The 22,991-nt window shown below is 38.4% G+C and overlaps 2 protein-coding genes and 1 long non-coding RNA gene across 7 annotated transcripts in view; 2 read left to right on the top strand and 1 right to left on the bottom strand.

Annotated features, from left to right (window-relative positions):
* Positions 1-381: 381 nt before the first annotated feature.
* Positions 382-6,280, bottom strand: LOC149269707 (uncharacterized). Its single transcript, XR_016269459.1, has 3 exons — positions 6,026-6,280; positions 543-1,373; positions 382-481 (listed from the first exon to the last, which is right to left on the bottom strand). It is a non-coding gene; the product is annotated as an uncharacterized LOC149269707 (long non-coding RNA).
* Positions 2,188-5,909, top strand: Mtp (microsomal triacylglycerol transfer protein). The gene is made up of 6 exons (XM_018004587.2): positions 2,188-2,469; positions 2,987-3,756; positions 3,812-4,748; positions 4,812-5,352; positions 5,438-5,605; positions 5,666-5,909. Exons 1-6 carry the CDS (start codon positions 2,355-2,357, stop codon positions 5,817-5,819), a joined length of 2,685 nt encoding a protein of 894 aa, XP_017860076.1. The 5' UTR covers positions 2,188-2,354; the 3' UTR covers positions 5,820-5,909.
* Positions 6,281-7,371: 1,091 nt separating the features above from the next.
* Positions 7,372-22,991, top strand: part of sky (GTPase-activating protein skywalker) — a 54,654-nt gene continuing 39,034 nt past the window's right edge. For 2 of the 5 annotated variants that reach the window (XM_089465575.1, XM_018001967.2), the window contains exon 1: positions 7,372-8,017. The gene's annotated coding sequence lies outside the window, so the exon portion shown is untranslated. The remainder of the gene's footprint in view (positions 8,018-22,991) is intronic. The other 3 variants (XM_018001957.2, XM_018001959.2, XM_018001966.2) reach the window with 3 other exon arrangements.

The following is a 22,991-nucleotide window of genomic DNA, read 5'->3' as shown; positions in this document are numbered from 1 at the left end:
CAGCAGCAGCAACAACAGCAACAACAAACCACATAACGTTTTTACACACACGCACGCACACAGCCCTCACACAGTTTCGTTCTCTTTCTATCTTTTGCAGACACTTACACTCTCACACCCACTCGCACGTGTGGCAACCTTTTGCAGAGCTTGACCGAAAGCTGCACACACACACACTTACACACGGGCAATGCTTTGCCATCGTCCGCACTTCGATTGTTTGTTTATTTGCTTGTTTGCCATTGCCTGTTCACACTTGGCGTCGCCGTTGCCGTCAACGTCTGCGCTGACAGCGAACGCAGGTGGTCAGCGACGCAGAGCGAACGGCGAATAAAGCTATTTGTTGTAAAGCTATCGCAAATCGATGAGGATATAAAAAAGTTCATTTTTTAAGTTTTTTATTAATTCAATTTTCCATTTGACATAGTTATTCATAATATTTTGCATTTTACTGTATGGATTACATTGTCAAGCACATAGGCTAAAAAATATTTAGTTAATAATTAATAATGATTTCAAAATAATTAATTAATAATACATACATACATACATGTGTATAGCTATACATAGTCTCCAAGTCAATCTCAATATTCCGCTCAAATCTTATAATTTGGTTCCACTGTGCCAATGCGGATTTCTTCTAGAATAACAATCATCTGCCGCCAACTGCTTAAGTCAGCGATTGCTTTAGTTTAAGCTGCCCAGCGCCTGGCCACACTCCTCTCTCCGCGCCTTTCCTTCTCTCCGTGTTTCCCCACCGCTGGCCACTTGTGCGCCCTATGCCAATTGCACTTTGTACTGCGTCGCCCTTTCCTCTTCTAAGCACACGCACCGTTAACCTTGCCAAACGACCGCAGAGAGCAGCTCTGCAGCTGCAGCTAATGAAACGCGCGCGCTCTCTCAATCACAATCACTCGCGCTCTCTCACCCTCGCAGTGGAGCATGGCAGCGCTGATGTGCTATCTCGTTCTTAACCGCAGCAAGACGTGTTTAAATTTAGTTTCTGTTAATTTTCGTTTGTTTGCCTGACTGAGAGCCTGCCATTGTTGTTGTTGTTGTTGCTTATGTTGCTATCTGCTGCAGCTACTGATAAGCAAAATTTAAAGTTGTTGCGGTCGCTCGTTCAATTTGTAACGAAACATATGTTTGCCATATAAGTGTCAGGGGCACTCAAGTCGCTGTTGTTGTACTCAATTGTTTTTGTTGTTGTTGTTGTCGCTGTCTCCTGCTGCTGATAAACCGTTGCCATTGCCGTTGCCGTTGCCATTGCCGGCATTGACTCAGCTGCTGTCTTCGCGTCCATCGCAACGGGCAATGTCCGTTCGTTCGAACCGTCCCACTTATCGCTATAAATATGTACATATGTATGTGCACTGAGAGAATAATATCACTTTAAAATTAGATATTACTTAAAAAATTAAAACAATAATATTTATATATTAAAAATAATAATATACAAACATGCATATATTTGTATTCCATAAATAAGATTTTTATTACTATTTATATTTTATATTTTAATATATTTCATATTATTTATTATTATCTATACTCTTATTATAAAAATAATAATTAGAAAATTTATTTTATGTTATACCTACAATATTGTATTTTTGATTTTTTTATTTATTAAATAATTACATTACCTTTAGACATTTGATTTTCTAATTAAATTTTGCTGCATAATTTTGCTTATAATAAATTTATCTTAGTGTACTTATGCATTTAGATATGCGTCCATATATTTCCCTCATAATTCCCTTAAATTATTGCCCTGTTTCTGATATTTACCTTTTGCATTAAGCCGCAGAGCACTTTTTTTTTGCGGTTAGTTAAAGTACGAACTATTTTTTTTTTAACAAATAAGAGATCAAATTTTTCTGAACTGCAAACAACAGAAATTTCTCTTTTGTTAGTTTATTGATAAGAGATAAGCTAAGGAAATATGTATTTCTAATTGAGAAAATTAAATAGCTGTTGAGTATTTATAAATATTTTATCTGCAGTTACTTTATGGTCAATAAACCAACGATAAGAATATTTAAACATTTCTCAACGATTTTAGTTTTTGAATTATCTATTTTGAGTAGTATGGCAACACACTTATGTCTTAGTGTGCCCGTTTGCTGTTTACAATAAATATGCCACACTGTTATTTGTCTGTTATTTAACATACACCTATCATTCTTCGCTGTTATTGCTCAAACAAACACCAGTCGAGCATTAGAACTAATGAGAGATTAAAGTGGAATTAGAGCTGCTGCGAACAACTAGTGCAGCCAGAACGATCAATCAATGCCTTAATTAATTATTATAATCCTGTCAAAGTACTCATATCATAGCGAACAAAAGAAATGCAACGAAACCGGCAAATGAGTGGGAAAAACCGGTGCCCAAATTCTAACGCTGCGCTGCCGACATTGCTGCTGCAACTGTTTTTGGTGTCTCTCTCTTTGGTCAACTGTTTTGGTGAGTAATTTTCAAAGAATTTGTTGTTTTCGTTCGATTTGTTGACTTCGTTCAGGCGAAGCACGTAGAAAGCTGAGAGTTGAATGAACTTGTTGCTTAAGAGACACTCGGAATCTTTCACTCAATCGTTCTTATAATGCACGCACACACATGCAAGAATGAAAGTTAAACACATACATGTACAGATAGTCTTAGCAGAAGATGGGGAGACTGATGTAGCGCCTATCACTCAATCGTTCTTATTGCTCTATGAACGCATACATATGCAAGCATGACTGTCAGAAACACCGCACACGCACAAACACGATTGAGTTTCTTAACAGTGAGCAAAAGAGCAAGAGAGCGGTAAAGCCACAATTGAGTATTGACTGTGAGCAGAGCGACAGCGCTGCCAGCTGATTTGCTAGTAACGACAACTTGTTGATAACCTTTTGAGCTTAGACTGGAAATCGTCATGTGAAAGTTCTTCCAGTTGCTAATGACGTGTCTCTTCCCCTCTTTTTATTCCCATCTCCAGCCAATTTAATTCCGACTGGCTCTCAGCAGTTTTATCAGCTTTCCAGCGAGGTCAGCCTGGAAGCGGAGCAAGTGAGCTACACATTCGAGACGCAGCTGAGCATTAATTCCGTCTGGAACAATGAGCAGGATCAGCTGTTGGAAATCAAATTGAGTGAAAGTCACGTAAATGCGCAGCAGCGACTGCGTCCAATACTCAGCCTGCCGGATCGGCCCTTCTATGTGGCGCTGGTCACAGGTCAGCCCAAGCAGGTGATCGCGCACACGTCGCGAGATCAGTCGCTGCTGAATCTGGAACGCGGCATCGCCTCGCTCTTTCAGCTGCGCCGTGACAGCAGTGACGCGAAAGAGACCGAGCTGGACATCTCGGGGCATTGTCGCGTGGAATACAAAGTGAAATCCTCGACGCGCTGGGAGAAGACGAAGCGAGATTGCGCGCTATGGGACTTACGAGTCAACTACCATCCGGAGCAGGCACTGGGCGTGGCCCAGCACTCCGAGCAGCAGCTCAGCTACGATCTAAGCGCCGAGGGTCTCCTGCTGAGGGCCGAGTCTGTGGAGACGCATCGCCTGACGCTCGCTGCCAAGCCGGATGCCGGGAGCGTGGTGCATAGCAAACTCCGACTGCAGCACCTAGCCGAGGGCGAGGGAGTGGAGCAACTACAGCAGCCAACGCTGGCAGCGGCCATTGAGAGTCTCCTGGAATGGTATCGCGTCTTCGAGCTGGAGGCAGACGTGGATGGCGAAATCAGCAAGTTGAAGGAGCAGACGGTAAGAGTTGAGCTTCTGCTGGGAATTCAATAAATAAGAATCCGCTCCATTTTAGCTTCAATCACAAGTGGAGCTCATGCTGGAGCAACTGAAGCCGGAGCATTTGGGCAAATCCTCGTTAGCCTCGACCTTCGTTCAGCTGTTGCCCTTGGCGCGTCTCACCAAGCAGCCGGAGTTCGAGTCGCTGCTGGAGTCGCAGTCGCCGTTGGCAGCGCAGCTGGTGGATCTGCTGGGCGCCGTGCAAACCTTCGAGGCGCACAACGCCAGCTTCAGTCATTTCTATCGAGGAGCGGGTACTACGGCGGAGTCCTTGGAGCTGCTGGAAAAGTATTTGCAATCCTTGGCCGTGGCCACGCACCCGGAACGTCGCATCCTGGAGCATCTCTACGACTTCCTGCAGCAGAAGCTGCCCCACAAATCCCATCTCAAACTGCGGGACAGCGTGCTCCAAACGCTGGCCACGCTCACTCGCCAGAGCGGCCTCGACGCCAATGACCAGCTGCTGCAGCAGATCCGCAACTACCTCCTGGAGGGATTGGCTTCCACCCACAATACTCTGCTCTATACGCGCGCCTTGCAGAACCTACGCGATCCGCTGACTATCGATCCACTGCTCCAGCAGGCACTGCAGTCGCAGCAGCCCCAGCACTCGGTTGCCGCTCTCCAGGCCCTCAAATCATTTCCAGCCTTCAGCTACGCGGAGCCACATCGTCAGCAGTTCTCGAGCATTTTCTATCAGCGCCAGCGACGCTACGACAGCTCCGCTCGCACTCTGGCCCTGGACATCCTGCTGGCCATGCGACCCAGCGCCGAACAGTTAGGCGAACTGCTCGACTATTTGGCTTCCACGGATCGCCAATTCGAGATCAAGACCTATGTCCTGCAGAAGCTGCGCATGCTGGCCGAGATCTGTCCACGCTTCCGGTCCATGTTCCAGACGGCGCTCAGGCAGCGAGCTCATGTCAACAACTACAATGTGCTGGCCCAACGAGGTAATCCCGGCAAGAAATTGGAGTTGCCTAAGATCTTTATATATTTCCTTTATCTCCTTCTAGGCCTCACCACCGTCTTGAGCCGCCAGCTCTCCACATCGCCCGCCTTCAATGAAACCCTGCTGAGCATCCAGGAGGTGTCCCAAGGCATCTTGAAGCGCGGCTCCGTGGAGTTCCTGCTGCACGCCGGACGCGCCGAGGCGAGCAGCTTCAAGCTGGGCATTTACACGGCTGGGCTGAGCTCCTTCATGGGTGACAGCGATGCGGACGAGGGTAACGATCAGATACCGGCCGACGACGAGCTGGAGCAGGAGGAGACCATGACGGCGGGCATGGAGATCAGTGTACAGGGAGCCCAGCTGCGTCCGCTGGTCTTCTTCAATGGCCAGACGGAGCTGATGGGTCATGTGTGGGGCGGCAGCGCCTCGGACACGACGCCAGCCTATCAGGCCACCACATTGGCCCAGGATCACGAGCAGTATATTATCCTGGCATCGGGCGCCACTGTCCATTGGCGTGTGCTCGGCGCTCGAAGTGTCGATCTCAATGGCAAAGTCACCTTCAGTCTGTGGAATCGCAATGCCCAAACGGAAATACAACAAAAGTGAGCAGGTTCAAGCAAAGAGAGGGAAAGGGGAATGTGGGCTGACTCATATAAATATTACTTATGAAATGTTATTCTCATGCAGCACTGGCACCGCTGTCGTTTCCCACCTGGCCGTCGGCTTCACCTATGCCAAGCTGGAGCAGCAAATTGAGCTGCGCCACGAGCCGAAGCTTAGTTTGCAGGCGGATCTGGATTTCTACAGCAACATCAAGCTCTGCATGCAGCTGGAGCGTGCCGAACAACTGCTCACGTAAGTCCAAATGGTCCGCTTTGATAATTAAATCTTCTTATATCTATCTCTCTTCCACAGTCTTTCCAATACTCGCTCGGTTTATCTGCAATTGGTGGACAAACCCTATGCCAAGCATTTCCGCTCAACGCAAACTATAAAGTCACCTGGTCGCACTTTTGTCCTGAATCAGAAGAACAACGAGATGTGCAACATGATATTAGCAAATTCCTGAGATTAAAATTGCATTTATATCTGAATACCAAATTTATACTATGTAAAAAAGCTGAGAATAAGACTCAAAGTAATTCTAAAATGGTAAAAACGTTGGTTTTTATGAACAATTTGCGCATAATTCAAATGAGCGCCTAAGCATGATTTGCATGAAAAATTATTCTGCACAATTATTCTAATGTCGTTTTTAAATTTTACAGCACTTACATTTAAAGGCGCGCTTGTATTGCCCAGTGCTGCATAATTTACTGTTAACTCAAAAGGCTATGTTCACTAACCAGAGAACACACATTTTTTTATAAACCGATAAATTAAATAATCGACTTTAACATTAGTTTAACAGTAGATGTGCGCAAACAACTTTATTAATCAAATAGTAACCATATTAGTATATTTTTAACCAAATAATGTGACTCAATTTTGTATGAACTAGATAGAATTTAAATTTTTACGTAAACCCAATGGCTTTATTGATTATTATTTGTTATTTCCTGTCAAGCTCCAAACAATGGCAGTCACAGTTTTTGTTATCAATCTCGCCAACACTGTTAAGAAACAGCTGCGCTTTGAGAGTCTGTTAGTCTAACAGTCAGTTTACATCAGCTTGTGTCGCGGGCAAATTTCATTTTTGTTACAATAAATTAAATCATCAAATAATAAAGCAATAAAGTTTAAATGCAAATTGCATTGAAGGTGCTAAGAGGTAAATAGACTGTGCGCGAATGCCAATTTAACTATTGGCTTTACAAATTAGGGCGAATCTCAAGAGTGTCGACGCTTTTACAATATTCGAGTGCGTGCAGGCGTGTTTGTGTGTATGTGTGTGATGGAGGCCTGGCCGCACGCACACTTGTCAAACGCTGGACCGTCTCTAGAGGCCTAATATTTTGTTCCGTATACGTTTACTAAATATAAAGCCCTCTTGTTTAGGTTGTTTATTTTAACCATTGTCAGTAGTAAAAAGCGTTAAACATATTAATTCACATCTTGTGTGGCTCTCTGCTGTATTGGATATGATTTATAAAGAGAGGTGCTAACTAAATGTTTACAATAACAAAAAAAGCAACAAACGGTTTCCTCTGCCAGACCAGCAACAACGCACATGCAGAGTACACGAATGAGAGAGTGACAGAGAGACTGGTGTTTGTAAGAGAATCCAGAACAAAATTATGCTGAGAGCAAATCGCAAACGTTGTTGATGTTGTTGTTTTTGTTATTGTGACGTGTTACGTTTTGGTGTCCGTTTGGGTATTTTTGTGCTTGTGTGTGGGAATTTTTACGTCGCGTGAAGTTCCATTAAAACAAACCACGTGTGAAGAGTGTTGCATTTGAGCAGTGCTTGGGGTATTGCTAATATTTGGCATTTATTTAATACTGGTTATGAGAGCTCTGTTCTAATCTGAGTGCATGTATATATATGGTTGTTGCCCAAATGAGCACTATATCAACTAATCAGCCGGTATAAAAAAACGTACATGTATACGTATTTCAGCTAAATAAAATCACCCACATACACACATACAGATGCAAAGGCACCCAGACATGAGTTCAGCGTGAGAGTTTGGGAGAGTGAGAGAGAGGGTTGTCGCCACACAAACATACTTAATCACGCATACTTGCGCATATTTGGCGCTCGTGACTTTTCTCTCTTGCTGTCGCCCGTAACGGTATCAAAAGCGCGCTCACGCCTCAATGGCTGGCTGGCCGTAACGTCAATTCAGTTGATTTTTAACGCTCGCAGCGCAAGGTAGTCGCAGCAATTGCGATAAATTTGTTCGGTTAGTGTGTAAAAAGGCACCAATGTGATTTTTGTAAAGCAACGAGAAAAAAATACAAATTAAAATATAAAAAATAAATAAATAACAACAGCAAAGTTTGTTTTTTGCTGCCAGCCAATAAAATTGTCACTCTCTTAACCTTTTTCCATCACATAGAATTTTACCTGTGAAAGTGAAAACATAAACGAACGAGCCAAGCAAAACAAAAACGCGTGTGTGCAAGCAGCAACGAAAAAAAAGAATCAGAAAAAAACACAGTGTGTGAGCAAAAGAGAGAGAAGGAGGCCAGCATAAGAACCCAAAACATAACGAAAACAAATATCGACAACTGCAGCAGCAGACAGAAAAAAAGAAGCAACGAAGACGGAAATAAGCAAAAGCAGCGAAAACAACAAGAACAACTGAACATAGCCAACGTCAGGTAAGTGCATCGACTATTGTCTCGCTCGCACTCATGCAGGCCATCAGCCAAATTAGCTTGCTGGTCTTTTCTATGTGTCGTTTTACCAGGGCTTCTACATACATATGTATATTTTTTATTCTAGTGTAAATTTGTAATTTCCATTCCCCAAATTGTGAGTCAGTCGCGCAGACTCTAACCATAAATTTAAATATTTATCTTAGGGTTCTTTTTTTGGTTTTTGTTACTTACATTTTCACCTCCATGGAGGTCCGCAGTTTTTGTTTTTTGTGTCGAAATGTGTCTGATTAGATAGAGACAACAATTTCAACCTTGCACAATTTATGAGCTGTCTTTTTTTTATGGAGGGCTCTATGAAGTGAGCTTGTGTATGATTATATAGTTAGAACAAGAATGAGCTTTAAAGAGCATAAACAAAATATAAAAAATTTGTTACATAATTTAGTGGTCGCTCGATAAGATCGTCCAGCCTAAATTGTAAAAAAAAAAATTTGAAAGGGACTGGATGATGAAAGATATTCAAATTGATTTTCTTTTCTTTTTCTTTTATTTTTGATCAAATAATTAAAAATAATTTAGTTATTCTGGTGTTGAATAAATTTGATTTGTATTATATTTATTTTTATGATTTTTATTAATTCTCTTTTATTTTAATTATTTTTCTTCGAATTCTGGCCTGTAAAATTTCTTTATAATAATAATAACTGATAAAACTTCAGCTAATGTACAAAATAGATCCCAAATAATAACGGATAAAATAATAAATCTGACAAAAGTAATTTATATTTTATGGGCTTGAAAAATTCCCCGTAAGTCCACAGCACAGCCACAGGCATTACTTTACCGTAGAAACTAACCGAAATAGATTATGATGCATGCTTTGGCTCGGAATGACTCACAATAAACAGTTTATTAAAAGTTTATCATTTTGCTATCGTTCGATTCACGAAATGTTAATTTTGAAGGAAAATATAGCAATATTTTGAGCTCCACCCACAAGTCGAGAATTACAGACGACGTCGTAAAAAACTTTTAATAAATAAAAAAGGTTCTAAAAACTTGTTATATTCACATGTTTTGCGTGGAGCTTGAATAATTACTTCGTTTACGACGGGCTTTGACTTTGGCTTGAACTTCGACTAAATGAAAAAAAAAAATATATATATTTATAAATAAAAGTTATGCAAAAAAATGTTGCTTAAATCAATTTCGATGGCAAACCGTTAGATATTTTGGTTATCTTATCAGCGTCGACGACCCAATTAGGCAGCTTAGCTAGTATCTAGAGAATAGAGATGAATATTTACGAATTATATGTATGTATATAAGTATTTCGCACATTCTCACAAAATGTTTATCTCACTGGCAAATAGACAAATTATTGCTTTGCGTAGCTGTCACAAATGACCATCGAATCGTTCGCTCAATTGCCCGCGAAGAGAGAAAAAAAAACAGTTGACTCAAAAACCGGGTTCATGTCTTTAGCCACGGCGCGGTGGTCTATTCAGTCAGTCAGTCAGTCACTCACGTGAGCCGCAAAACGACTTTTCAAATTTTTTTACACACATGAGACTGTAAGCAATCAAGTGAAAAAATATAGCAATTACCGATCCGTTCGTATGCCGTTCAAGCGCATGAGAAACAGTTAAGACCAAGTTAAAAGAGCGTGCGAGAGGGTGAGAGGCGAGCAAATACTCTATTTCACTGTGTATAGAGCAATGAAAATGGATAGAAATTATTAAGATGCACAACTATTATATGATATTTAATAGAGACAGGCAGACAGATAGAGAGAGAGATTAACGTAAGTCGTTTAAACATCATTAAAAACATTTCTGACACCTAAAAGCGCTATCAGCTGTAAATATTAACAGGCTTTTCTAAACGATCCAAAAACTAATCTAATGTAGAGATATAAAATATTATAGTACTTATATATAGATAAGGAAGTATAATCGAAAGATTTGGAGGTGGAACTTCAACTTAAAAATAAATTGTATAGGCAAATATAAAATATAATTGATATATGTACTAATATTATATAATCTTAATATCTCAATATTATAATCAAATGAGATTTCATAGAAACAAAAAAGAAAGACAGGGGATTGAGAGAGAGAGAGGGATGTTTACAGTTGATCTCATAGTACGAAATAATCCAGCTACCTCCTTGTCCAGGGTATTTTCTAATATGTGTTTGTAGGGAAGGCATGTGTGTGTGTGACTAGTGGGTCCAACGTGAATCGAATCAATCGATTCGAATAAGTCGACAGAGCAGCTTGAACTCGAATCGCCTATCGCAAATGTCGCTGACGATTTGTTGTAGTACGTGACCAGGCGACGACGTCGATCGATTCGATTTATGCTCTGAATCATCGCAAACAGATGATGGGAAATTCAGCTTAAAAGCACGCAGACGAGACGAAGCTGGTAGCTCAGTTGATTTCTGATTCTCCAATTGAGATTCGAGTTTATTTTTATATACTATTATTACTTTATGGACTAGTCTCTCAACCAGTTCGTTCAACTTTAGTTGCTGTTGTTGTTTGTTAGTTTTATCTATTTGTTGATTGGTCTGTGGCAACGCGACCAACTAACCCACTGAAAAAACTTACCCCACTAAAGTACTCAGTGCGTGTGTTCGTACATGTGTGTGTGTGTGTGTGTGTGTGTGTGTGTGCGTGTGGCTGACAGGTAAATGGTTTTTCTTTCACAAAATCGATAGGCTTTATTTGAGTTTGCTTTGAGTCTGTCTAAAATTGCTGAGCTGTGCGTTTTATTTATAGGTGACAGCCCCGTTTGACCTGTCACGGCGTTTGCTCGTTGTGCTTATCCTTCAATCCACTAGCTACAAATTCGATAGAAATACACACACGCACACGTACATGGAAATTGGTGTAAATATAGATACTCCTCCCATGCCCATCGTGTATTGTCCATAAATTTAGTTCGTTGGCTTAGTGAATTTTGGTATCAGTTTTATTGTTGTACCCTTACAAGAGAGCATTGGGTATTACAGAAAGTATATATATTATAATAGAAAACAAGTCTATCTTGATAAGATTTAGGTAACTAGATAATACTATTTTATTAAATATATTGGATAACAAATTCTTATTTTATATACATATACAGATTTACTTGATATTTTTTTAAGAGTTTTAATGATGATAATCAATAACATACCATGAATTTACAAATATGATCGCAATTGAATTTTTACTCTTAGTTTCATTAGATATTAGAATATAACTTTACAGACTACAATCTTAAATCACCTTTCAAGTATTATTATTACTATTATTAACCACTTGCGTAAAAGAGCATTGAATCTTCGTCACACCTCTGCGAAATGTTCTTTCCGGTTTGTTTTCGGGGTAGTTACCCGGCGCCGAACATGAAAGTCGTTGCCGTTTACACCTGCCCATAAACTGGATAATAATTCATTTGGCGTTGTGCAATGTGATTTCGAATCTGTGTGCGTAGATTATATTCGTTTGCCAGCATTATTTATTAAATATTTTCGTGAACGTTATCGAATTCGGTTCTAGATTGCAGTTTATTTACGGCATTTATGCTCCTATTCGCTCTAATCTTTTTTAATTAAATCTGCGGATTTGAGTTGATTTTTTTTCCCACATTTATTGAATCTAATTATGTGTATTAAAGCGTTTTAAGTATTAATATTCTGTCAATGACCGTTCAACTGCATTGCCCAGCGTATTTGCTCAATTGACTACATCACGAGTTTGATGATATCAGTTACAAAATGGCGAAAAATTGAATATGCGTTTATCCACATGGGAACTAAATGGCGTAAGTGTTATCCATTAATATTGCAGCGGATTTATCTGAAGCATTTAATGGTCTCAATTAATTTAAGTGTGATTAAAAAAAATATTGGGTGTAGCTGAACTAATTATTATGTTAATCTGTGGTCCGAGTATGATTCACAATTTGTATGTGCAGTTATATAGCTATATTTTAATCCATTATTACAAGTGGGTCATTCGCATTTATCGGCTAAGGAAGTAGGTTTATCAAAGCATTATTTATACAAGTATTCATATAAAACTCGATTACTCAGCTTGTTAAAAATAACATGTTGCATACTATCCGTGATATTGTTATTTGCTTAAGTAATTTGATTGTTAGCCTATAGAATTTGAAGATTTACCACACCTTAGTAAATTAACAACTATGCCGATTAATGCTGAAGAAATATCCCATATTTATCTTCATTACATTTGCCCATATTTACATTCATCTACATACCTGGATAAATGACTTGAATGTTATTTGAGTTTTATATTTCAATTGCTATGCAGCGATTTGCCATTTATCCACAGTGATATAAGCATTTCGTATTTTTATTATTGCTTTCGTCTCATCGATCACATGATCGAATTACTTGGCCTTAAAGTCGCGCTATAAACTTTATGAAATTCGTGAATATATGCAGGCTTTGGATGTAAAATTAAAAACCCACACGCTCATAAATCCTAATCAAATTTATTAAATCAAGTGCAACTCGGTGTGTGTGTGTGTGTGCGTGCGACTCGAATGTGTTAATAACCACGCGACAGAACAATAACAAATAATGACCATACGCCCACAATATACAGCAATAAGAAAGGCGAAAGTAAATATAACACACAAAAATAAAAATATGTGCATATATGTATATATATGTGGATCCATAGAGTGCGATATATATATATGTGTATACGTATATGCATATAGCATGCTGACATATGTGCCAGAGATATCATACAATCAATTGTCTGGCTCTGCCCGGCTCTGATGTGGGTAATTGTGCGGCATTAATTTGTGCAAGTAATTTCATTCAGGGGTCTCCGACGATGCGAAGACAACTGCAAAAAATAAGCTTTATTTGAGTGCGAGATATACTATATATATATATATGTATATACATAACATATATATATTTATAAGTATAGTTATATGTGTATCTACATAAATGTTTATATTTATAGCCGCTCGTATCATATTTTGTCTGCTCAGTTAATGAATAAAAGTTAATAACTGTGCGATATACGTACATTTGTTGTAAATATTTTTACATTTCCCTTGATTCAATAACCTTGATTTTGGTGTATAACTATAGGCTATAAAGGTTATCGGGACTTGTATACAATGTTCGCGGATAACTTGTTAATTTATGGCGCATATTATGATTAGACCAATTTGTCAACCGGATTGGTTCAATAACTGTGAACATAGCTGTTAGTTTTGGCGTGAATAAGTCATATATACTAGCTATATTCTGTAATATATTATCTATCAATGTTATGCCATTCGACCTTACCTTTAGCCTTCCTTATATTTAAAATTTCATATCTCTCTTTCCACTTTTATCCATGGCTGATGGATAAACAGATACCTTTCTAGAAATAAATGCTTAGTATTTTTGGTATACTATTTTATTTAGACATAAATTATGTTGCCCAAAACTCTCTGTTAATATTGCCGGATAAGAGTAAATGTCTGCAGAAACTTCTAAATTCGTATGCTTGATAATCAAGCGTTCTAATCACGTTTTCTTATTCTTTTCATTGTTCGTTGGTTTATTTTGTTAATATAAAAAGATTTATTTCTTTGCTTCTATGACTACCTGAATCTCTGCCTTCTGCTTTGCTATTTGTCTGCTTCACACTTTACTTCTTTTCTCTCTACCTCTTCCTCATTCGCGTCCACTTTACATGGCTTAAAATATTTGCACGTGCAGCTCAAATTCTAAAAATTCCATGCAAAATATTGTAGCTGAACTGCTGTCAATTATTTTCATTTGGCTTGCGCTAATTAAAGAAACCAGAGCTAATTAATTAGTGTGTTCTGGCTTGATGGTGAAGAGCGGGCGCCGAGGGAGGCCTGTGTGAGTGAGTGACCAGAGGCCGCACAGATGGATAGACGCTGTGGACGTGACATTTATAGTGTCTGCATGTTGTTATTCGAAAGCGAAACGACAAACAAATTTAAAATCTCGAAGAGGCGTGCGAAAGATGAAAAGAAGACGCCCACGCTCTGCGCAGCAAAAGGGAATTGAAGAGTAATTGGAGGAGAAGATAGCCTAACAGCCGGCGTGGAGGTCGAGTACAAATTGAATTACGCGCGGTAGAGCAAACAGCGCTCCCAATGGAGCATATTGAAAACGCGTCAAATTTGCAAAGATAATAAACAGGCAGCCACTGAACAAGAGCCAAAGGGGCGGGGGTTCAGCTAGGGGTAAGGCAGCTGGGCATAAAGTATGCATGTGAAAACAAAGCAAAGCCGAAGAATTTTCGCATTCCATTCTTTGGTTTGCGTTCTCAGCTTTGGTTGTGCTTCGATACGGAACTCAATTCTGCTTTTTGGTGTACGTAGTTGAGGGAGAGCAAAGCGAGGTAGAGCGTTGTGGTGGAGGCTCCTCTCTTTGTACGTAATTTAGTTTATTCAAATAATGTATAATATAATAAATGCCTATATGCAAAATACAATGGGCAAAAACAAGTAAACTGCGCGCCATTGTCGAACGACTCGAGAGTTGTAATGCCGTTTGCCTCGACAAACAGCGAGAAGCAGACAGTAAGAGACAGAGAGAATCATACAGAGTGAGAGAGAAGCCGCGGGGCCCCCAGGCAATGGTTGCGGCTGTGCTTTTGTTGGGCCGGATGTTTTTGTGGCACTGAATCGAGCAGCTCTTCTGTGCAATGTGAATTGAACTTATCTGAATGAAGAGTGACAACGGCAAATGGGCGAATGTGTCTCGTTGATATCGTCTTATTGCGGAAAATGTCGCAACGGATAATGGATAATGGGCTTTGGCCCATGGGCTACAATGCGCTTTAAAGCTGCTGACCGCTACGCCCACTTGTCGTCAACAATAAAAATGCTTATCCGAGCGCATTAAAGCACACGGATAACTGGCGGATAACTATGAACAGGTCATGACATTTGATGTCGCCATCATTTAAGTCAATTGCAACGTGGCATGGCAACAGCTTAATAAATGTAAATTGAGGGTTACAATATGTGGGTTATAAATCATGTATCAGGAGGATATAACTAATAGTAAGCCGGATAAAGGTAGTTAGTGATGAATCAGTTATCAGCTAATAAGGAAGAGTGCAAACATGCAAAACAAGTTTGCGCTTTACTTGTGCAATCCATGTTGTGCTATACGGATACAGTTTGCTTTGTTGTTATAGCTTATCATATGTTTTATGGATACTGGATAAATTGTATGTGGAGAGATAGGTGAAATTATTATCCAATAAATATATTTTTTTGCTTCATTCTATACATGGTTTGCCTCTGCTTCCGCTCTTTATCGGGCCTTTCGAGCAATGATCTTTGAGCCGGCATTTGCATGCTTCTGAAATTAGCAGCTTTAACCTACGCACATAAGAGAACGTGATCGCACAATATAGAGCCGGTTACCAAATAGTACTTGGGTATTGTCAAGCTATAACTACAAGGACCAGCCTGAATGCGTAAAGAGTTTAAAGTTAATTTTTTTATTTTATTTATTTAATAAATGAATTCATATTTGTGTCGAACCTAACCTCAAACAGTATTGCATAATAGTCGACAAGCAGAAATGTTTAGAGACAAACTAATTCATTGTTTACAAAATAGTAAAAAAAAAAAAAGTAAAAAAAAAAGGTAAAGAAGGCTCGCTGACAAACCGGGCGATAAACTCGAACGAACGTATACTTGAAGGCACGTGATGTGGCAGCGAGTCTCAGTTTGCGGCAAGTCTCGAGCTCAGCTGCGGCTCTCAAATATCATTGAAGTTCGCTGGAATGCCAAACGACAAGTGTAGAACAATTGTCGGCCGGCTCGGACAGAACAACCGACTTATAACAGCTGAGTCACGTCTCTACCAGTGTTGCCAATTTTGCTTTAGAGCCGCCAAAAAATAATAAATAAATAAAAAATAATAAAAATGCATAGAAAACCTAAGATTGATTGTAATAAGAATGACATGTAGCTCTTGGGAAAAATACACTGCGCGGGAAACACAGAGATCAGTGTAAGCTGACAAGTTGTTTTGTATGAGTTGTGATTGAGCTGTGATATAAATTTGATATGGTAGAAGTTAGGGATAAGGATAGGAGATAGAGATCTACAAAATAATTTGAGAAAGATCGAGACAAAAGAGTTTATAAAATGTATAAAAAATATAATATTACAAATTTTATTGTTTTGATTAGCACTTTCAAAGATTTATAAAACTGTTATCGCATTAAATAGATTTTTATAGAACTAATAAATGCATAATACAGTTAATGAAGTACATAAAAACGGTTGTAATCAGAAACTTGAAATATGGTTTATCTGAAGTACTGAAGAAAAGAATATACTTTTTAGCTAGTTTTAGCGGCAAGCGAATGCAGTCAACATCTCAACTCTGGCGGAGTTTGTTGTTGTTTATTAAACACATTTTGGCCATACAGAGATTAACAATATATAAAAATGGTGTAAGTACGAATAAAATAAAATCATGATGGCATCGAACCGGTTTCCCTACTCGAAATTTCACACTCAATCGAATGCAGATAAAATATATATTCCAATTGAATACTATATGATGCGAAAAGTCAATGATAAACGTATGGGCTGCTGTCATCCAAATACCATTGACATTGCTCACAGTTGAGTTGTTCTCTCTCTCTTTCTGTCTCTCTCTCTCTCTCTCTTTTACACTCAGTGTGTGTCGGATGACGCTGCCTGCTCCGTCTTTCAGCAAGTTTGCTGACGGACAGACGGCCGGGTGGGCCGAACGTATGTACCCGCCTCCATCGCATTGAGCGCTGCCATTGCCAAGATTTACAACCAATGTCAGCAACTGTGTCGGCTACTAAAAATACTAAAAATAGTCACCCGCTCAGCTGGCCTATGTGGTAGATAGCGACAGCTACAGCGACAGCGACTCGACTCGTGACAGAGCCGTTCCCAATGCTCCTCACAACATGTTATTTAATACGGCTTATCAATGCGGGCAAAAAAAATTAAATAGAACAGTTAACTGTCACCAGCTAAAGCGCAAACACTCTTACAGCTGTGGAATGCTTGCAGTAGTATTTTATTATTGTTTTCACTTCACTAATAAATATTATTTTATAAAGATACAATTTTAAATATACATATAAAATTAAATATATATATATACAATATTTAAAAAAAAATTAAATATATATATAACATACTATATGAAATATAATGTTTATTATTTTGATTTTTTGGTCGAAACTGAAAAAATAAAAGATTACTGGATTCGGTTCACCTTTACATCGTTAACTATCTGATTCATATAACATGCATACATTATCTATTTTCTATAAACAGGGATCTTCTATATACTGGATACCCCCTGATAGGGCATGCCAAAAAAAAAAAAAAAAAAAAAAAAAAAAAAAAAAAAAAAACGCTACAGACTTGCAAGTGTCTGGAATTGGGCATTTTGTAGCTTATCAGTGAATAAATTTTGTTTTTGTATTTTTGGGTACAAACCAATGCCATCGACTTTACCCACTGCCCCAGCTAATACACCGAATATATATACAGTTGTATATGTAGTACTTTGTGCTACGACTACTCACATTGAACTATTCTGCGGGTCTATCTTATCAATCTATATGCCTGTATTTTCTGCATAATATTTGATGCCCTTGTCGCGCGTCTTAGTGTTGTATTTAATGACGCATGCCAAAACATAAATATAAAGTTCTTGATTTTTGATATGCTTGAGTGTCTGCCAATTGTCCGGATGAGTTTTACACTTGTTAATTCTATTTCTCATCGATTTGTCACGCTTTATTTCCGGCTAAGTTGTGTATACATTATATATTACTGATTAGATGAGGAAAAACCTACAAATCTGTGAGATATTATAGTTTAGCATCAAAATATTTCGATATCAGCCAAAAGCATACGACCAGTCGGATGAGTATGATATAATCTAGTGTTAATTGACTTATCGCAAGCTGTATTTTGTTCGACACTTGACACCTTCTGGTTAATCGACTCTATCTGTTTGATGAAATCAACCGAATAAAGCTGTAAACGATATTTGTTCACTGCCGGCCTTTATCCGTTTTACTTTTGATAATTGAATATAGCTTCATTTACGTAATTTTATTCATAGCAGGCATTTTCTGTTATCTTTGCAAATTAGATTATGCGGATAACAGTTGAGTTCATAAAATAATTTAGACCTTGGTCAAGCTAACCCATATAAAAATAATTAATTATTGTTTTTTTTTTTTTAATTTGTTTTTTATATCTGTATTTATTTCGAATACCGGTTCTTGTTAGACTATTTTTGTTAGCGAGATGATTTTTTCTTATCCGCGTGACTGCAAACAATCGATAAAGTTGTTATGGTGTTAGATATTTTAAACTTGAAATTTGTAAATAATCTGTTTCTCGTTTGTTTCTTGATATTTTAAAATCGATTCAGCCTTTTATCTTACGCTAAAATATATTTCAAACGGTTCTTTTCGCTTAGATTATTATTTCTTTCAAACAAAATTATTACATCATCTCAATTCTATATAACGTCGATTCCCGCTTGTTTCATTTCAATTCTCATATTAATTTTTAGCTTTTGCCATAAATTTGATTACTCAATACAGAGAATAATGTAGATATATAAATGTATATCTATATTTCATATATGTAGAGATCTTGGTCTGTAGCGCTTTTTGCGTTGTTCTGCAATAACATTTCAAATGTGCATTTTTATAGAACTTTCGTGTAAATTATAAGTTGTGCGCCGCCACACGTACCAAATTAGATATATATCTCTACATATGTGCGATTATAGGCGTTTAAATATTTCTCTCTGTCTGCGTTTGCTGTGCCGTCTGTGTGTTGCAATGCCGCAGTGTAAACATTTTGCAACAGGCAGCCCTGTTGTTTGTCTGGCCTTGACGCTGGGCCCATCGAGACTCCCTTCTGGCATTTCACATGCCCACTAAGCCTTACATCATATCGTTGCTCTACTGTACTAAACACTTACCCGTGGTCTCTAGGCTAGACAGCCTGTAACAATGGCGTTCAATAAATGTTAGCTGACTGGCTGTCCGCTTGGCTGTTTAGCTGGCCATTTGACTGGCATATTCATGGCATATTTTGTGTTGTTGGCCATAATTTTCGTTTTTGGGGCCATTAGTTTTTCTTTAGCGTGGCGACATATGGGGCCTCTCCGATGGGGCGTCTATTAAAGTGGCGTAAGTGTGTGTAATTAGTTGCAATTTGAGTGCGACTGAGATGTCTCCATCGGCATTTCATTGACCATAGCCGAATGGCCTCAAATGGTGCACTTAACATATAACAGCAAGTGCTGAGAATTCCTGTAGCATGCAATTATAGCCAATTACGTTGGCGCTTTGCTATTAATAATTGTGTTATTAACATATGGAGACCATTGCTGAAATCAATAAGAGTACATTGATTATATACGATGATATGGAGCTTAAAGTTAACAATTTTAGCATTTTGCAAATAAAGAAGGTGGTTGATTTCATTTTAAGCAATATGATAAAAAAGAATATGAAATTAAATTCATACTAATAAAATTTAGAAAATGTATAGATTTTGTGAAATATTTATTAGAAGTTATCTTTTTTTTGATGTGGAAATAAGTTTAATTGAACTTTAAGGCGAAATGTATATAAATAATTTTTTGGCGCTAATATTATATCATTTTATCCATTTGTATTCGACTACTACTATATATATTTTTACAAATATTAAATGTCATAAGTTTATAATTTATACCTCTCTGTAAACGAAATTGTTTGGCAAATTGAAACAAATTAGCTACTTTAAAGTCTAAAAGACTTTAGCTTTAAAGCAGACTGAAAACAGACAGAAATTTTAACACCTTTCTAACTATTTGACAACATCACTAAAAGTCTCGAGATGATTGTTTTACAGCACAGTTTATCTGACAATCAGGTGTCAAGAACTTCAATTGTGCAAGTCTATGCATAGCAAAAGGCTGATAAGTTATCGCAAAAACTTAAGACAAACTAATTTTTAATGATGCTACTCAAATGAAAGCAAGCTCATATAATTTTTGTAACTAGCTTAAATGGCAAATGTGCCTAGGCACTCATGTATAACGTTTTATATAATTTGATGTGGATATGCTTCAACTATTCAGAAAAAAAAAAAAAACGTGAAATATGAGAGAAAATTGTATACACATTTTAATCAACTCTATTAACTCTTGCATGTAACATGGCTATTTTTTCTCGTTCAACCAGCTGAAGGTTCAACATGCATCGTTAAATACTTTTACGCAAAAATGCTGTGTCAACATGACGTATGCGTAACGATAATTGTTTGCTAGCTGCATACGCCATGTTGGCCGCAAATTTTACAATCCAAAGAGAGTGCAATCTGGTGTATATTTGTGCTTGCCGGTTGTGATGATTCATGCGTAAGAATCAAGATACTATATATTACACATACATACATATATATACACGCTCTGTTCTATAAACTTGCTAGCGGTGCATTTTTTTCTCTACTAGTATATTGTCGAACTTTTGCCAAGCCAAGCAAATGAAAAAATATCGGATAAAACGGGGGGAAAAAAACGAGAAAAAATTCGAGAAATTGTGCACTTACATAACATTTGTGTGCACCCAGAGCCAAAATATAAAAAGTGAAGCGAGGCGGCTTCAATGCTGAATCGGTCGCTGCCTTTGTTTGGCTAACTGGCCGCTTCATTTCTCACATGCAACATTTTATGTGTGTGTTTGAGTTTGCGTGAGTGAGTGTGTGGAAATACCCAGTGTTTGAAAAGTAAATAAAATTGGGTATATTCTAGATAAACGCTGCAAATGACAAAATAACTAAACCTTCATATGAGAATTTGCTTATTGTTTTTTTAATTTTGTTAAATTATTGTGACATTTGTACAAAGTTTTCTCAATAGAATATATTTTTACATATTATAATAAATGTTTAGTATATATATATATATATATATATATATATATATATATATATATATATATATATATATATATATATATATATTTATAATTTCTTGCATAGGTTTTTTCCTTATTATTGCAATAAATTTTTATTAAGTTTCTTCAATAACGAATAATCACCTCTCATTTAAATTTTACATTATGCAGCCTCAGAGCTAGTTACAGGGTATCTCTTATAGTCATGCCCATTGCATTCTTTCTCGAGTTTTCTTTTATTTCTGGCGATTGCCTTTGCCTCTGCTCGCCATGCCATGCTAGTTTTGCTCGTAAGGCGCAGCATTAGTGTAAAATGTGTGTAAAAGAAACAAAGAAAGAAAATGAGAAAATAAAGCAAAGTGGAAGGCGAGATGAGGCCCGCAAATAACTGTGCCGGGGCCAATGCACGTGATTTTCTAGCCACATAGTGCTTGCAGTGCGCTTATCTGCCTCGTATGTAATTATTATGAAATACACAAAAAACAGAAAGAAACACAAACACAAAAGCTGAGCGAAAAAGAGAAATAAAATTGTTGCTGCTGCTGCAATTGCAATATTTGTTGTTGCTGCTGTTGTTGTTTTATGCAGCAGTTCATTGAACCGCAATGTTGTTGTTGTTGTGGCAAGTGCATTATACAGGTTTTCCTTTGTGTTGCCAAAAAAGAAAATGAAAAGAAAAGCCACCGAAAGAAAAAAGGAGAAAAATAAAAACTATTGCAAGCAAACATAAAAAACGCAAAACCTTGCGTGTTGGCATTTTCAGCGTCGCTGCGTCTGCCACAAAACTTGGCCAAGTTGACCAAGACGCTGTCTGGTTGCGGGTGCGAAGAGGGTTGCTGCTGTTACAGGTAGCTTTCTGTAAATCAGGTCAAGCCTGCTGGCGCATTTTGGTCTGCGGCCTGGTTTCCTTTTAATTGATATCACTCCCTGGCTGATACAACAATATTTCGGTTGGCTGTCCTTGCTAGCAGTTTGAGAAGTTGACAAGTTGATTTCCTTGGCGCCGTCTAGTGCGTGTCCTCTGATTGCCCTTTGCCTCTCGCCAAGCGATGTAGCATAAATTGATTCACTTAATTGTCGCCCTCTCGCTCGCACATGCACGCAGGCTGGCGTCTGTGTGCGTGTGCGTGAGTGTGTGCGTGTTTCATTCATTGATTTACCCAGCCTTAGCGAGCACTCTTTTGCTCTCCTTCTCTCTTTCTCTCCCTCTCTTCGAACTCTACACAACTTGCTCTCTCTCCACTCTGCTCGCACTCTGCCAGTCTGCCACTCTCTCCCAGTCTCTGTTCGGTCGTGTCTCCGCGCAACTTTGTTTGCTGTGTATTTGTATTTGTATTTTCTCTACTGCTGACGTAAAGTTCTTTCCAGCTATTGCCAGCCCACCCACACTGAGCTTAGAGAGAGCCTCCATCTAGCTCAACATCCCTTCAATAGCGACACTCTCAATGTGCTTGTCGTTGGCCCACATTTGTGAAGTTGTTGTTTTCACGTACTTTATGGGTTTACTGTGGCACATGGCATAATTTTCATTTCTTTGCATACCCTTACGTAGGGTATATCGGCTTTTGCTACGAAGATTGTGTATTTATGTAATGTTTTCTCTTATGCACTTTTTCTAGAGTATCTCATCTTCTATGCATAAAAATTACCTTTATTATGATTCTGTGCTCGTTCTATACGTTTTTTCTTCTTTGCAAAAATAAAGCAGAATTGACACAATTTTATTATTGTGTTAGAGCTGCTGGAGAGGTGGCGCGGCCCTAATGGGCGGTCTATTAAGTCATTGCACTCTCGTAGGACAAGGGCTGCGAACAGTGACAGCTGTCAGCTGGTTAGCCCAGTTAGGCAGCCGAACCGAGGCACTCTAAAGCGCTTTTCATTTTCCATTTGCCTCAAGGCACACCCCAAACACTTACCTCATATCAAATGCAAATTTGGCACAAGTGTGTCTAAAACTCATAAAGTGCCGACGATTTTCTGTT

The sequence above is a fragment of the Drosophila arizonae genome, chromosome 3 (assembly GCF_054131065.1).
Source record: "Drosophila arizonae isolate 15081-1271.41 chromosome 3, UAZ_ARI_1.0, whole genome shotgun sequence".
Taxonomy (NCBI): Eukaryota; Metazoa; Arthropoda; class Insecta; order Diptera; family Drosophilidae; genus Drosophila; species Drosophila arizonae.
This window is presented reverse-complemented; position numbering and strand designations above follow the sequence as displayed.

Excerpts from the sequence above, each read along its gene's own strand:
- Mtp (XM_018004587.2), top strand. The coding sequence starts at position 2,355 with ATGCAACGAAACCGGCAAATGAGTGGGAAAAACCGGTGCCCAAATTCT. Across the intron at positions 5,353-5,437 it reads CAAACGGAAATACAACAAAA|CACTGGCACCGCTGTCGTTT; the intron begins GTGAGCAGGTTC and ends ATTCTCATGCAG. Across the intron at positions 5,606-5,665 it reads CGTGCCGAACAACTGCTCAC|TCTTTCCAATACTCGCTCGG; the intron begins GTAAGTCCAAAT and ends TCTCTTCCACAG.